Raw genomic sequence first — 15,936 nt, 5'->3', positions numbered from 1 at the left:
GGAAAGCAGTCAGGTATGTTGAGACTCTGAGGCCTTACACTACAGAGTGGATTGAGGCAATGATCAGTCCACTGGCTGTTGATTTATTGTGTCTGCTTAGACATGATAAATCAAACTCCAAGTGTGTGCCTAGTGATGCTGGTACTCCACCAAGATGAAAAGAGCAGCCCCTGCCAACCTTACTGCACACAAGATGCTGTGGTGAGTATGTTGACTTCAGCTATGCTATTTGTAAAATGGAAGTAGTTCAATGGAGCTGTTTAGTGTAGACAAGGCCTGACAAAGGAGATCAGATGGGAAGACAGAACTTGAAAAATGGCCCAACAAGGTTGCAGGGAGTCCTTTGGCTACCTGTAATGGACTTGCACTTCTTTGTGTTGTGTTCTAATCAACTAATAAACCTTACTCTTTGATAACACTGTCAGTGTCACTGCAAATGTCTGTGGAGGAGCACTGCTCCCTAAGATTACACAAGTCTCCCTAAGAAATCTGTCTCCTGGGACATGGTGATTAGTGCTGAGGGAGTACTTCATATCACTGAATGGTGGCTTGATTCTTCTTTAGAGACAAGAAGTTTGGATAGAATACAGGAAGGTCAACCTTTTGGTTAACGTGATATGCCTTGTCCCTATGTGGTGAGTTGGTTATGAAAGCCTCTAGCTCTCCGATTGTTGCTGATGTAATGGTGACCAGGAATGTTTTAAAGGAGAGGTGGAAAGGACAGGTGGCCATCTGTGCATAAGGGGCATCAATAACCAGGAGGCGGCTCCGCACTGGAGCTGAGTTCTAAACAGGAAAATACAAAATGTATAGACTTTTGAGGAACTTGTGACAGGGTAGGAAAACAAAAACCAATGGATGGGTGACCGGAAAGCTGTGATAGCCAATTGTATCCTAACAGCTCATTGATAGACCTGACCTTTCACTTTTAATTCCAGTTGGTAGTCCAGTATCTTAGAAGGCAAAAGAGCACCAAGCATGAAAATAGTTCCTGGGCTTTCTCCCAGACAAAAACACTGATTGAATTGCAACTTAATGGGTTAATTCCATGGGGGAAGGATGGAGGGAGAAGGAGGAGGAGGATGCACATTGGGAAGCCACACCCTAAGGTTCAGAGAGAAAGAATTGGTGTGGATGAGACCTGTGTCAATAGAAAGATCAGAAAGGTGCACCCCTTAAGTTTGAATAGTGCACCCATCTTGGCCTAACTGGCACTAGAATAGCTTTCACCCTCTCCCAGTGTAGCCCGAGAAGAACCTGGAGTATTAATGGAATCTATAGATATTCCTAAAGCCGGGCATGAAGCCATGGAGCTATCAGCATTCTCCCAGAGAACTGAGACCTTAACTTCCTCTGGAGCAAAACAGGAGGCCTTTGGAGTTATTTGGGTTGGCAAAAAAATCTACTTATAGTAGACTCTTGGATGTTGCAAAAAGATAGTCTTTGCACTCCCATTCACGGATGTGCCAGAAATGTCTGCTCAGACAGTCCTGCACTTATATTCTGAAATTCTGGCAAGACTGCTGCTATGTTGATTGGAAGGGAAATATGCCAGTTCCAGACTCTAGTGACTTTGCAGATTAAGGATTGGGATCTTGTCTCCATCTTGGCGGCTGAAGAAATGGACTACTGTCTAGAATTACTCTGGCCATGAATGTCACAGAGGAATCACTGGCAAGTGTAACAAACTGTTCTCCGCTCGAGAATATAGATGTTCTTCAATTTTCCTTATATACACCACATAAAGATATTGCCTACTTCAAAGTGCTATTGGATGATTTAATTCCTCAATCTGTCTAAAACATCTGTAAAGATCCTGGAATGGAACATGTCCTAATTCTAAGTACAAATGTCACTACTATAAAGAAGAGGCACTACCAGCTTTGCTGCTCTGCAGTTCTTTAATTTAAAGGAGAAATTTTAAAGTTACTATATTTTCCTGAAATATGTGCTCTTAATTTCCCTTAATAATGAAAGAAAATTGTGTTAATTACTAAGTAAGTGTCTGTTTGGTGTAGGCCACCTCTTCACAGTATGTACTCAATTCAGTACTTGTGAAAATGAAATTTTTTACTATTCTCATTTCACTGCTCTATTCAAATTAGTTAGGCAAGCGACAGCTACCGTCAGATACCTTGGACAAACTGGTCATGGGAAGAGAAATACAGGAAGTAGGTTTGACAGGGTATTGATAAACATATTTTTAACTTAAAACCCCCCATTAATGCTAGAACATGAAATAACTGCTATAACATTTGTGTGGAAACAAAAATAGAAGCATGGAGTCTTTCCCTGCAATAAATCCCTTTAAGTATCAGGGTCTGGAGAAATTAAGCATTTTTAATTACATTAATGAAATAAAATCTTAAACTGTCAGAAAAAGAAAGGATACACCTATTGAAAGACAGAAACCTGCTGCTTTGAATGCTAGTTCAAATTCACATTTCTATAACATTTTCATTTTTTCAGATTTACATCAATTCAATCTTCAGTTCCTAGAGTTGCCCTGCATCACAACAGCAATTTTCTAATGTACCTATTTATTCTTTAGTGGTTCTTGTTGGTAGCTCAGCTACATGAGGGACCCAAATTCTTCTATTAAAAGTAGTGCAATTTTGGCTAACTGGAATGGAGTTGCAATTGATGTAAAAAAAATGCAGACTTTGATCCAGTCTTCTCTGTTGACATATCTCCCACTATCATACAAAAACTAAATATTTCATTTGGAGGATAAGAAAAAATAATCCCACGAAAAACCCTCTAGCACAACTAAAAAGTAAAACATTATTAGTTGCATCATAACTGATTATACAGTTATTTTAATAACAGTCAATCACTGTATCATCTTTACCCTATTAATTTAAGGCAATTAAATGTACTTTAGAATTTTTTTTAGGAGAAGAAAGAAATTGTAATTGAAGCTGGAAATGAAATGCGTACTAGAGTATCTTGTCCATCTCCTTACTCTTATTGGGTTGTTCCCTATTAAACATTTAATAGCCTTGTTCTAAAAATGACAAAAATATTTAGGACTGAAAACTTTAAACATCTACTGAAATAGGTGTTTCAGGAGTCTACCAAATGATAGACCCCTTTCTTTGGAAGCAGACTAAAAAAAAAAAAAAAAAAAAAAAAAAAAATGCTAGATATAGTATGAGTGGTAAACAGAAGGAAAACAAGAAAAGCCATCTTTTCTTTTATCTTTTTTCAGTCTGCAAGAAACAGGTTCCTAATTAATATTCAAGTATTGAATGGCTGCTTTACCCATCTTTTCAGTTTCCTAGATGTATATTAACCAAAGGTGAAATACAAGCAGTCAAAGTTGTTCATTCCCTTATAGTACAGAATGCTCATCCATAACAACATTTGAAATGGTGATTTACTTTTTAGCTGTTTTAGGGAAGTAGTGGTAGTATTTAGACATAAGCTAAATATTTGCACAAGATGTAAACTTATCCAAGAGCAATACATGAAATTATTTATTCCCAACAGTTAAGATTTACTTCTGCAAATATTAAGCACGGAAGCCAAATTTTAGAAAATGTGACCCATGTTATTTTCCTTATAAAATGAATATTATTTTTATTTATTATTTATAGTTAATATCAAATTAACAGTAACAGCTCTGCACATTTTTACAACACTTTATGAAGTTTGATTTTCTTATTGTTTAGATATCAGTAAATTTACAAGATCATTTAAATAAAAAATATAAAGCCTATGTTTTAAACACGGCTTTTATTAATGCTCTCTAGTGAACTCCATTTTATCTTACATTTTATCTTTTATCTTGAATCTGCTTTGCTTAAGAAAAGACGGAAAAGTGCATTTTACAAGAGTACTTTTTCTTTAATTCTCTGCGAAAATGGAAGGAATTGGAATCACAAGTTGACAAATGTGGTAAAATGAAGTTTCAAGAAACATCAATTTTAGTAATGCTACCCCCATCACTAGTGTTTCGCTCTGACTTTCTGCTTTGTGAACCATAATATCCTGATATACAGTCTAGAGCATCTATGTTATTATTCTACAGCATTTTAAACACAGAGAGGTTAAAACCCCTTTCAATGTACAAACATGAATAAAAAATTGATAAAAAAATCACTTTTATACATAATGTATATGCAAACTGTTTTAAATACATGGTTTTGGAAGAGTTATTTACAAACTGCATCAGTCTGTGGGACAATCCACAGACAAAGTATACACAGTTGCTTACTTTATTGTTGCATCTCAACTTTGGGAGATATAAATTCATTCGGCAGTATAGCAAACATAAAAACTGAGACAAAGCATCTTAAGGGCAACCCAATAAAATTTGTTCCTCAAAACAATGTAAGTACTAGGACTGCCAAAGTTTTCAAACAAGGTCATAGTTTAATCCAGATGCCCAATTACAGTTATACATTGTGGAAGAATAGATAAACCCGCTGCACATACAGGCATGGCTACTGGATAAAACCTCCTGTAAGAGCTACAACTGATCGGTATGTTTTTTTCAAAAGAGCGAACTAACCTAGAATTTTTTTTCCAATTTTATTAATATTTTAAAAAATACATAAAAATACAACATCCAATGTCTGAATAAATATATTTAACAAGTCGCAAGATACCTTATTTTACACAAAAAATTTCAGCTTTAGAAATCTTGTTAAATAACTTCATTGTTGTTATATATTTCATTTTTCGTCTTTTTGTAACAAAATAAAAACTCTGAAATTACATAGAAAAAAGACAAAATATTTTTGTCAAGGGATAAGATAGTCCACTGAAAACCTATTCACAATTCCACTGTAAACATTAATAAACATTAAAATATTTGCATAATTGTGTGCTCAAAAATCCTATAAAAAGTGGAAGACTTATTACAACTGTAGTTTTCAGTCAACTACACTTCCTTTCACAATTTATTTTGTCCCATTTACATCTTTAAAACTGGGCACATTGCTGAACACATACTTTGGCAGTTCTGTATAGCAAGTGCTTCCACAAAGAGGAACTACTCACCAAGGGTTCGCATACAAGGTGGGTGAAAGTGCAGCAGTAACTTGATTCTGTTTGATAATATTCTGATGTCTGTTTGATGCACTTGCTTTTCTGTAAATCTCTTAGAACACCTGAATGCTTCACTGGACATAAAACTTTTCAAATCTGATAAGTGCCCTTTCTCTGTATTAACAAAAAATAAACACGATGACAAATGTGTCAGATGGTGCCTGCAAACCTTCAGTTACTAATGAGCTTAATTTCTCAATAGTAAAAATAAAATAAAATAAAAAACACAGAGGGGAGGAAACAGATATAGTCCAGCAGTGGAAGAGTGTTCAGAATGTACTTGGCAATATCAAACCAGTTGAGTGCTTTTTGTGGTTATATTTCAGGATTTATGTCCATGGCAGCAAACTGCTGGCAAAGCAGATAATGTGTATCACCTGCATTCTACAGCAAGCACATTCTGGGGAGGAGAAGATGAAGATGGACTCATTCCAGTGTCTGATGAAGCAGACGACATGGATGCTCCTGTATGAGACACTGTAAAAAGAAAAAGCAGGACATCAGCACCAGACTGTCAAATTATCCTTCATACTGAGGCTCACTTAGGTATAAGATTTAGTGTCTTTACACACACAAAACAAATTAATAGACCCCACGTAAGGCCTGTCAGGTTTGAAGAGTTGTGTGTCGAAACCAACATCATATCTACAGCCTTTGGCTCAGCATAGTGTCTTTAGTTGCTCATTTTAATGAGCATTATCTTTATTTTATTTTATTTTATTTAAAATAGGCATAGAGGAGAAATAGCAGTATAGGAAGAGCTCTCAAAGTTCTGTTACAGAGAAATACAGATGGATTCTTCATGTATTGATTACTAAGTTCAAAGCCTTAATTTTTTAGAGAATGACTATTTTCTGTATTTCTATTCTGGACTCTATTCCATGGTATCTGAGCAAATAATAGTGGATTAAAAATAAAATTTACTTTTACAACAAAGCTTCATGAAACTGGTCCAGATTATTTTGCCTATTATTTTTCTCTTATATTCACATAAAATGGATAATTTACCTTATCATTTCTGTGCCTTAAATCATAAAGGTTCTAGAAAACATGCTATTTGTGAAAACCCAGATCCAGAGTACACTACACAAAGTCTGGATCTTTGTCTTTTTAAGGTGTAATTTTATATCTATATATATATGCATTTTGAAAAATCAAACCATGCTATGGATTCTAATCTTATCCTTTACGGACAAGAGACAAGTTAAACTGTTTTTTCCAAAAGTTTAAATATGGCTACAGAAAATAGAATCATAGGGCTAGAAGAGACCTCAGGAGGTCATCAAGTCCAGCCCCCTGCCCAAAGCAGAACCAATCCCAACTAAATAATCATTTAATTAAATGTCAATTAATTTTTAAGTTTTGGGGGTTAGATGTTTAAAACAGACTCCCCACAAGAGGGAAATCTGAGCATAAAGCAAACTGGAAAGTTACCTTCTCGGTCTTTCTTTTTTAATCGCTTTCTTCTTCTGTCTATTGTTGCTACTTCTGACTTCAGGGACATGTAATATTTTCTGATTTCCTGTAGTTTTTCTTGTAGAAAGGAGATTCTCTCAGTGCTATTCATATTATCTAGTTCATCTTAACAGTTAAAAAAAAAAAAAAATTAAATGGAGATTTAAAAAACGAAATCTGTAAGGCTGGTGAATACAACATCACATGAAACCAATAACGCATTTCCATTATACTATACTAAGTAAGGCTATATCCAATAGAGATATTCAGAGCCAACTTTTTTTCCCTTCAAAGTACAGTTTCTTACTAACTGCCATTTAATCCAAGGCGTTTAAATTATGTTAGAGATTAAAGAACTGTGCTCCTTGTAAACAGACAGCTGTGAAACTTATTACTTATTATACTATATTTACAAGGATCAATAATTTCCCCCCTTGACTGATCTTTAGTCCTGCACTAATGTTTGTGGGAAAAATATGATTGGTTCTAAAATACTTGTCTCAGACCCCCAGCATTTTAGGTTACAATATCTCGGAACATAAACAGAAATGTTCTGTGCTCTGCCCACATAAAATATTTGTTAGTCCTTTTGCTGTTCCTACTCAATGCTTCAATCCCAACTTGAATTTTTGCAGCCAATAATCCAGAATTAGAGAGGAATACCTGGATTGGCCACCTGAAAACTAGGATTCCAGACTATTTTAAAATTGTGTTAGTTTCACAGCCTAGGTACTCTTGAACTAATATCTGCTAAATGCATGCTGGAAATTATAAGGGGGGGGGTAAGTAAGTAAGTAAGAAAAAGAAAATCAAAATCATACAAGTTTTAAAAGGACTTTCATAGTGTAAATGTGGAGCACAGAAATAAATATATTATACCAATAAAGCTGGCTTTACAATGGTGATGAGCATTCATGCCATATGTCTTTTTTGAAGTGAATACATCAAGTTCTGGATATTGTACCAATTAGGGATGTAAGCAAGTAGTCGACTACACGATAAGCCTAGGCTACTTGAGGCAGCCAGGTGTGCGTGGGGGGAACAGGAGCCAGTGCTGGGGGTGGGGAGGGGGGGGGAAGCGCTGTCTTAAAAGCAAGTTTCCCCCAGCACGGTTTCCGCAGTGCCGCCTACCCCCCCTCAACCTGGTGCTACTGCCTCTATCAGAGGCAAGTGTGAGGTGAGGGTGGGGCATGAAGCAGCCTCTGCCCATGGTGGGCCCAGGCTCATCGCGGGCAAAGGCTGTTCCATATTCTGTGGAGCAGCCCGCATCCACCACAGCCCAGGCTGGGACCCCCCGCGGATAGGGGCTGCTGGACCTGATGCAAGCTGGGACCTGAGCAAGGCTGGCTCAGTCCCAGCTTGCGCTGGGTCCGGGACTTACCCTCCCTGTGGCCCTGCAGTTTAAACGTAGTAAAGAGCTGGGCAGGTTGGCAGCCCATCTCTTACTACTTTTCAACTGCAGAGCTGCAGCGGGGGCAGCTCCCGGACCCGGTACAAGCCTGGACCGAGCACCTTCCCTCAGTCAACTAATTTTATCAACTACACGATTAGTGAAATACCCGCTTCTTAACATCCCTAGTACGAATGTAATTTTGAACTGTTACTTAAATATTTAAACACATTTTAAAAAACATTCTTACTGAGTTGGAAACTCCATTTATACACTCTAGGGGAAGGATTGTGGTGATGTTTCTCTCTATGTTTATCCTTTTCTCCATCTTTGATGTGAGGGGAAATTACTCTTGCAGGTGATCGTGCAAGTTTCTGTGGTTTGGACACATTTATGTGTTTTCCTGGAGTACATTTACTTGAACTGTCCAGTACAGGAAGATCTTCACTATCACTGCTTTGTCCTATAATAAGACAAAATAATGTTGATTAGAAGACCTGTATTTTGATGTTCTTCTAAACCCGTAATCTATGTTACATAAACTGTGATTATGGTCAGAAAAGTGGAAGATAAAACTGTTTTTCCTTACTCAAAAGGCCATGCTCCCTTTATGGGTTCCAAATGGTTTCAGATTATTGACAAACCCAACTTTAATATTTTCTAATTTTGTTAGCTAAATCTTCAGGCGTGCCAGTGTATGGTAGAAGCAGGCAGGGGAATTTATTCCGACATTTATTCCAAAATACATGTGTTAGTTGCTAAAAAAAAACAACCCACGTTTGATTTAACCCACTCACCAAAATGGTTCCTCACCATCTCATAGCTATTCTGTTTCTAGTTGTGCTGCTCATGTGCATTCCAGTTAGACGTGTATGCGGATCATATGCATGGTTGTCAGAAAGTTTTTCCCCTAGCAGTACCTGCCATGTCAGCTGTGGAGACCCTTGGCTGCATTGCTTCATCAGTTCCTTCTTGTCGGCTACTCTGACAGGGGAAGGGGGGTGGGTCTGGAATGGATATAAGCAACACATCTCAAAGAACTGTAATGAGATGGTGAGTAACCATTTTTCTTTTCCAAGTGATTGATCATGTCAATTCCAGTTAGGTGACTCCCAAACCCTACCTGCGATGTGGGACTGGAGCTCCAACCTACTCTGTCTCTAGGTACAGATGGAGGTGGTAATCCATGATGAGATTCTCTGAGGCAAGACCCAGAGACCTTTCATATAGTCTGCTACCACCACAAATAGCTGGTTCGACTTTCTGAATGGTTTTGCGTATTCAGTGTAAAAGGCAAACACCTGTTGAACATCAAGAGAGGAGCTTCTGTTCATGGCTGCTTGCATGAGGACTGGGGTAAAACACAGGAAGGAAAATGCCCTGCTTGGAGTGAAATTGGGACACAACAATATTTGGAAGGAAAGACATGTGAAGCCTGACTTACTCCTTGTTGTGGCACTCAAGATATGTCTTCCGAAGACCAGGGAAAACGGCACCATCATGGTAATTAAGTCCCTCATGGTCTCAAAAAGTGTCCAGGGTGGATGGCAGCTCCACCTCCTCAATCACCTGGCTCAGGATGTCCAACAGAACAGGCATGATGGCTCTTTTTGTGGGGCCAAAGCAGACAATGCCAGCCCCTGAAACTTCCTGCCAGATGCTCCTCTGCAGGATGAACTTCAGATACAGTGTAAAGTGCAGCAGGTCTCACTCCTGGAGACTGACTACTGCCCTGCTTCTGGTGCTTCTTCCATGGTGCCAGGGTGTGGAACTGGTGCTGGGTGGACTCTACTGGTTTCGGTGGCAGTGAGCAGCAGCACTAAGGGTCTCTATGCTCAGAGTCCTTCCTTGACCCAGATTACCTAACAGAGGCCAGAGTGCTCTGTACTGACAGCTCAGTACCTGCTATCCCAAGGCAGGCTGTGGTCTCAGCACTGCCTCCATGAGGAGCTGCTTCAAATGAAAGTCCCGCTCCTTCTTTGTTCTGAGATGGAATCTTTGCAAATCTTGCACGGTTCAAACTGGCGTACATCCCCCAGACATTTGAGACAAAAATTGTGGGGGTTGCTAGTTGGCATGGGCTTGTGGCAAGATTTGCAGAGTTTGAAGCCTTGGGATGGCCTGAGACCCAATGGGGGGAGGGGGCAGAACTCCCACTCCTAAACTACTAAATAAGCCAAAAACTACAAAAACACTAACTACCACCATTAACAACTGTCTACATAGCTCAGAGGCAAGTACTTGCAAGAGCAAGCCAACACAGTTTGGACAACCGCCTCTGGCAAAAAGGATGAAGTGAGGAGGTGCTGGGTCAGCAAGGTCATATATTGAACACCATGGAGGCACCACTTCAGGGGGCTCCTCAGCTGATCTGATGGGTGTTGCTAGGGGAAAAACTTTCCCGAGACTGTGCACGCTGCATGCATACGTATAACTGGAATCGATATGAGGAAGGACTCAGAACACATTTCAGTGTAGGCAAGGACCTTTAGAGTTACTTTTCGGAGTGCAAATGCACTAATTACTTATAGATGTGTACAATGTATGATCATTTAAATAAAGAACGTGCATCTTGATAGAGAAGAGCCTCAGAGTTATAAACATCATGGTTATGAACTGACCAGTTAGTGTCACACTTCATTTGGAACTGGAAGTATACAATCAGGTAGCAGCAGAGACAATAAAAGCAAATACAGAACACTATTGTGTTAAATGTCAACTACTAAAACAATAAAAGGAAACATTTACAAATAAGATTTGACAAGGTTGAGATACTGGTTCTGTACTTGTTTCATTTAAATTACGATGGTTAAAAGCAGTGTTTTTCTTTTGCTCATTAAAGTTTCAAACCTGTATTAAATCAATATTCAATTATAAATGTTTTGAAAGAACCATAACATTTGTTCAGCTACAAATATTTCAGTGCATAGTAATTTGATTTACTTTGTGAAAACAAAAATAAACTATGTAGGACTTCTTACAATAGCGCCAAAATAAAGGTGCACATCTCTAATGTGCAAGTCTCAGGAAATTTTAAGTTACAGTTCCCACAGAAAACTTCACCTTGTCACTCTGCACATATCAGGCATAATTTAACAGTATATGAACAATATTTGTTGCAATTACTGTGGGAACGCAAAATATTTATTTAACATAAATCTCAGCAATGATATAGTTGACACTGACTCTATGGACCTATTTGATGTGACTCCTTTAACTATCTAAAGTCATCATTACTTATGGGGGGAAATATAAGATTAAATCCAGATTTTCTGCAGCTGATTTTAAAAGGTCCTATATCTGATCACAATGTCAACCATTCATAAAAGTCCTGTCTCTAAAGGTGTTGTGCTTCCCTCATTTCACTCTATGTATTTTTCTTCTATGTTAGAATTAATGTATCTTTTTAGCCTCAGAACAACAAATAGTCTAGTAGCACCTTAAAGACTAACAAAACATGTAGATGGTATCATGGGTTTTCATGGGCAAATCCCACTTCTTCAGATGACTGGAGTATTAAAAGTCCAGATATTTGTTATATTCTCTCATTAAGCTGTCTTATAAAAAAGGGCTTGACAAATCATGTAATCTACTCACCCGTGGCAAGTAGATTACAAGCTGGCACAGCTGGCGCTGCGTGATCGGCGCCTGCGCAGCGCGATCTGCACATGCGCAGCTCACAGAAACACGCGGCTGGCGAGTGGGGCTCACCGCCACTTGGCAAGCCCTGCTTATAAAGATAGTTGCTGTGACAATTATGAAGATAACAATAATGAGACTGCAAAATATTATGGTTACTGAATAACTGGTATATCCTTCTAAATATATAGTCAGTGTTCCAGTCAACAATAAAGGCAACCCCTACACATATACACTGACTGTAAATATCAAAAGCATGGATTACTATACACTGGCTATCATACAACACAAACATTTACTTCCAAATATACCTGTTCCATTCTTTTCAGTTTTGGCTACAGCACTTGATCGCTTTGGAGTACGCTTTTGTTTCTTTGCCAGTGTCGCACTATTGCCATCACTTGGCCTTTTTTGACCTAAAAGAAAAGAAAAATTGTGCCCTCTTAAATATTTCTGCCTTCAGTATACCCTTTTAAAAACAAATTGATTCAACTGAAAACTAGTATTAGATGAAGGCAAATGCTACTTTTGAGTCAACAGTTCTTAGAAAAGCAATACAAAATATACAATGGTTTCAGGAACTGTTAAAATAGGGAATGGCTTTTCACCTGGCAAACAACTTACCCTTCTCTCCAATATCTCGGTCTTGTACTACTATACTACAATTGCTTGAAGTGGTACTGGCTTCAAATCCGTTAGCAGACTCGCTTTCACAGAGACCTTCTTGAGATTCTTCTGCCACACTGTCCACTTCAATAGTTACATCACTTTCACTTTTTATACTGCGAGATTCATCCTGACTAAGAGCAAGGGGTGAGGCCACAGAAAAATTAGGCTGGACTGTAGGGGGTAAGGCAGACAGATTTGAGGTCAAAGTGTTAGGATCTGGCTTTTCTGTTACTGCATCCTCACTACTGCTCTTTTCCTTTTCATCAAAGTCATCCAAGTCCACTTCATGGCAAAGGAGAGTTTCAGGTCCAATCTGAGGCATAGTGTCATCGTCATCTTTTAATGGCATATGCTCATTTTCTTCAGATGTGCATGCAAAGTTTTCATTCGTCAGCTCTTGAACATGTTGATTTGACTCTGCTACTAAAGATGGCATTTCTTCATTTTCAGTTCTATGCGACTCTTCATTAAAATCTTTACATTCCTCCATCCCAATACATTCACCGGTCCTCTCATCAGATACAATATTTGGCACTTCCATCTCACACTCTCGTCGTACCTTTTTCTCAGGCGATGTCTGTTCCAATGTTTTCCTTTTTAAAAACTTCTTATCTTTTGTACAAGGGTCTGTTTCGTTTTCAGTAGTAGTGGAAAACTCTTTACTATCTAAGGAAGAAATTTCTGATCTTTCAGATTCTATGAGGGTTTCATTTGTTCCCTCTTCGTGGCTTTCTGGTAAAATTTTTACATTCTCTAAAGAGGGGTCTCTTGTCTTGCTCCTTCTTCCCTTCCCTTTAGGTGATTTTTCAGTCTCTTTTTTAATTTCTTCTACTTGTTCAGCTTTGTTTCCAAAAATCTGAACTATTTGTTCACTTTCTTCAACTTCCAGTTTCAAAGTTTCTAGAGGCTGCCCTTGAGTCCTGTCATTTTCTTTCATCAATGCATGTGGGATCTTTGGGTTTTCTTCCACAGATTTCTCATCAATTCCTTTTTCATTCTTTTCCATATCCGAAATGTCTGCAGAAAATTCTTCATTCATATTCTTTTCAGAAGTCTCATCAGTTTCACTGTCAGATGAATCAGAATCTGCCAAAAATAAGATTAAAAAAGCAACATATTAGGTCATTGTTAAAACACGATTTTCAGTATTAGCTATGCAGATACTATTCAGTAACCCACACAGGATAGTATCAAAAATCACTTTATGAAAACATAATCAAGAGTTCTAGTTTTTCAACAGATGCAAGTGTGTTGCATTATTTCAACCTATTTTTGCTATAGTTTTTTGGAGCATTACTTTGGCTCTCTATGGAAGTATGATAGCACTGGTATAAAAACTCTCCTTTTTTATGTTCATTGGGGGGGGGGAGGTGGAGGTAGAAATAAAAAAACCACATATAAATTGCAGTTCAGGACAGGATAATTTTACAGGTTTCCTTATAGTTTGAATCTTTATCTAAAGATCTACTTCCCAATCACCTCTCCTCAAAAATGAATGGATGTCTCAGAAGACTGGTAATGAGGCTACAGCCATTTCACTGCTAACTCATTGATTTCAATCAGAAGCCGTATATTTAGCAAGTAATACTATGGTGCCTAAGAGTTATGCAGAGACTTATATTAAATGAGTTAGTGGCTTCAATTCAGTTCCATCTAGACAAGGGTTTGTATCAAACAACTCTGCTACTATTTGTACTTAATTACCCTCCCTGCTTGATGCATGAACTGTGAGGCTAAAGACTGAGTGACCATAGTTTTGGGAACAATTTTATTTCTGGTTTAGGAGTGAAGCACACTGATGTAAGTACAAGGGGTAACTGCCCTTTCCCTAACTAAAAAGAGATGTATTTTTTCTTCTCCACTAGTGTCTATTTAGTTGTTTTAACAGCATTAACATTCACAGGAGAGAGGGAAAAAAATGGGTTTTTTAAATCACTTTTTCAAAATGTATGAAAAATCAAAACGTAGGACAGCTATCACTCACCATTTGAGCCTCTATCAGAATCAAACATTCCTGAGCTACGTCTCGTCTGCCTGCGAGGTGTTCCTAAAAAAAATTCAAAATCAAAACTCTTTAGTTTATAGAATATAAAATGTATTGTATAGATAGTAAACTGCACAGAACTTCAAAACTGTTGACTTACAGCACTGCCATATGTTTATTAAAGGTTTCATACTAATGTGTGGGGTTACATTATTAGTATTTACTTTTCTCCTGTGGACGAGCAGCTAAGTGTCACATAGACTGTATCAGGTATACCTTCTGTTCCATTTGGTAATGATGAGCAATCTGACAAATTGCTCTGTATACTTCTGGCTCTTGCTTTACCTTCACTATTAGGTGTTTTGGATAAACTGCAAGACATATTTGACAGAAGAGTAGATTTCAGAGGTGGGCGGCCACGTTTTGATTTCTGTTTCTCCTCATCCTTCTTTTCATCTTTTTCCTGGTCTTCTTTATTCTGAAGACACAAAATTGGGCATTCTTAGAATATACATCATGGCATATATTCAAAACATTACCCTTTTTGGCCTACACATTAAGGACAGGGGCTAGAGAGTAAGCAGCTAAATAATCTCTTATTCTTAGGAGCAGAGAGAACTATTAAGCTCTTACAAACTATTAGAAAAAGTTTACTGATCTATAAATATTACTTTTGCTTTTTTCTTTTGTTTTCTCTTTGGTCCTCCTTTGTCCAAAGGCCAGATAATCCGATCAGCTTTCACCCATTCATCATATCTAAAGGCAAAACACAGCACACTGTTACTACTGCAGTTAAAAACTGATTTATTGTAATTTGATGATTCACATCTGAATTGCAAGGACCTTAATAAAAATTCAAAATAGAGCCCCATCCCCCTTTTAGAAACATATCTGATGTTTTAAAACTTATTTAGTGCTATGTTTTATTGCAATTACCTTCCTAAGATCCTGAGGATATCTGAAGGTGCAGACCTTCCTGGTCTCCTGCCAGCAAAGCACTGGAAGTCAGGTGACCTGGGGTCAATTACAGACTCTTCCATCAACTTCATGTGACCTTAGGAAATTCAGTTTTAATCTCTCCATGCCTTAGTTTCCCCACCTATAACACTTATAAAATTATCATACTTACCTGTGGTTTTTAAAGAGCTTTCAAATCATCTGGCAAAAGACGCTAAGCATTAAGGGAGACTGTCAAAGTAATAAATGGAGTTAGGTGCTTATCTGCCATTTGTGCCTTTGAAACTCTCCTGCATCATTATTCTTTATTATTAATACAGAAGGGGGCCATGAATAGCAGCTTGAGGAAAAGGTTTCTTTCAAACCTACGTGATATCATCATGTCATTCAAGGAAGTCTGCTTAGATTTCTCAGGAATTCAAGAAGGTGGCAAATCTCAAACTTTAATGTACTGGGAAAACATTTTAAAATATCTCTAACTCTTGTGGCATTAGCACTGTCACACTATTTATAAGAATAAAGAAATGCCATTATACAGCACTCATTTGGAATACAATGCAAGTGTTCAGTGGATTTTTCTGCACTTCCATACAATTTAGCTTCTACCCCACTGCCGTGCCCACCATGAATTTCTTAAAGTAGGTATCTTCTTTAATTATAGCCAGTGTTCAACGGTCAGCACATATTTTGTTGCTGAAATTTCAGCATTTATTAAACTAATAACGCATAAGCTGCCCTACTATTAAATGTCATATAGTTTCTTATAGTAAGGGTGTCATCAGGAAGC

General features: G+C 37.9%; 1 protein-coding gene across 11 annotated transcripts in view; it reads right to left on the bottom strand.

Annotated features, from left to right (window-relative positions):
• Nucleotides 1-3,125: 3,125 nt before the first annotated feature.
• Nucleotides 3,126-15,936, bottom strand: part of ARID4A (AT-rich interaction domain 4A) — a 76,078-nt gene continuing 63,267 nt past the window's right edge. For 4 of the 11 annotated variants that reach the window (XM_089778314.1, XM_089778313.1, XM_089778312.1 and 1 more), the window contains 10 exons: nt 15,129-15,206; nt 14,864-14,948; nt 14,538-14,670; nt 14,193-14,255; nt 12,164-13,294; nt 11,851-11,955; nt 8,821-8,907; nt 8,151-8,363; nt 6,490-6,636; nt 3,126-5,532 (listed from right to left, as the gene is read on the bottom strand). In XM_089778314.1, coding sequence (XP_089634440.1) covers nt 5,429-5,532; nt 6,490-6,636; nt 8,151-8,363; nt 8,821-8,907; nt 11,851-11,955; nt 12,164-13,294; nt 14,193-14,255; nt 14,538-14,670; nt 14,864-14,948; nt 15,129-15,206 — 2,146 coding nt within the window. In that variant the 3' untranslated portion in view covers nt 3,126-5,428. Of the gene's footprint in view, nt 5,533-6,489; nt 6,637-8,150; nt 8,364-8,820; nt 8,908-9,023; nt 9,202-11,850; nt 11,956-12,163; nt 13,295-14,192; nt 14,256-14,537; nt 14,671-14,863; nt 14,949-15,128; nt 15,207-15,936 lie in introns of those variants that run through there. The other 7 variants (XM_089778316.1, XM_089778315.1, XM_025190829.3 and 4 more) reach the window with 7 other exon arrangements.

This window comes from Pelodiscus sinensis, chromosome 5, assembly GCF_052426305.1.
Source record: "Pelodiscus sinensis isolate ZL-2025 chromosome 5, ASM5242630v1, whole genome shotgun sequence".
NCBI lineage: Eukaryota > Metazoa > Chordata > Testudines > Trionychidae > Pelodiscus > Pelodiscus sinensis.
This window is presented reverse-complemented; position numbering and strand designations above follow the sequence as displayed.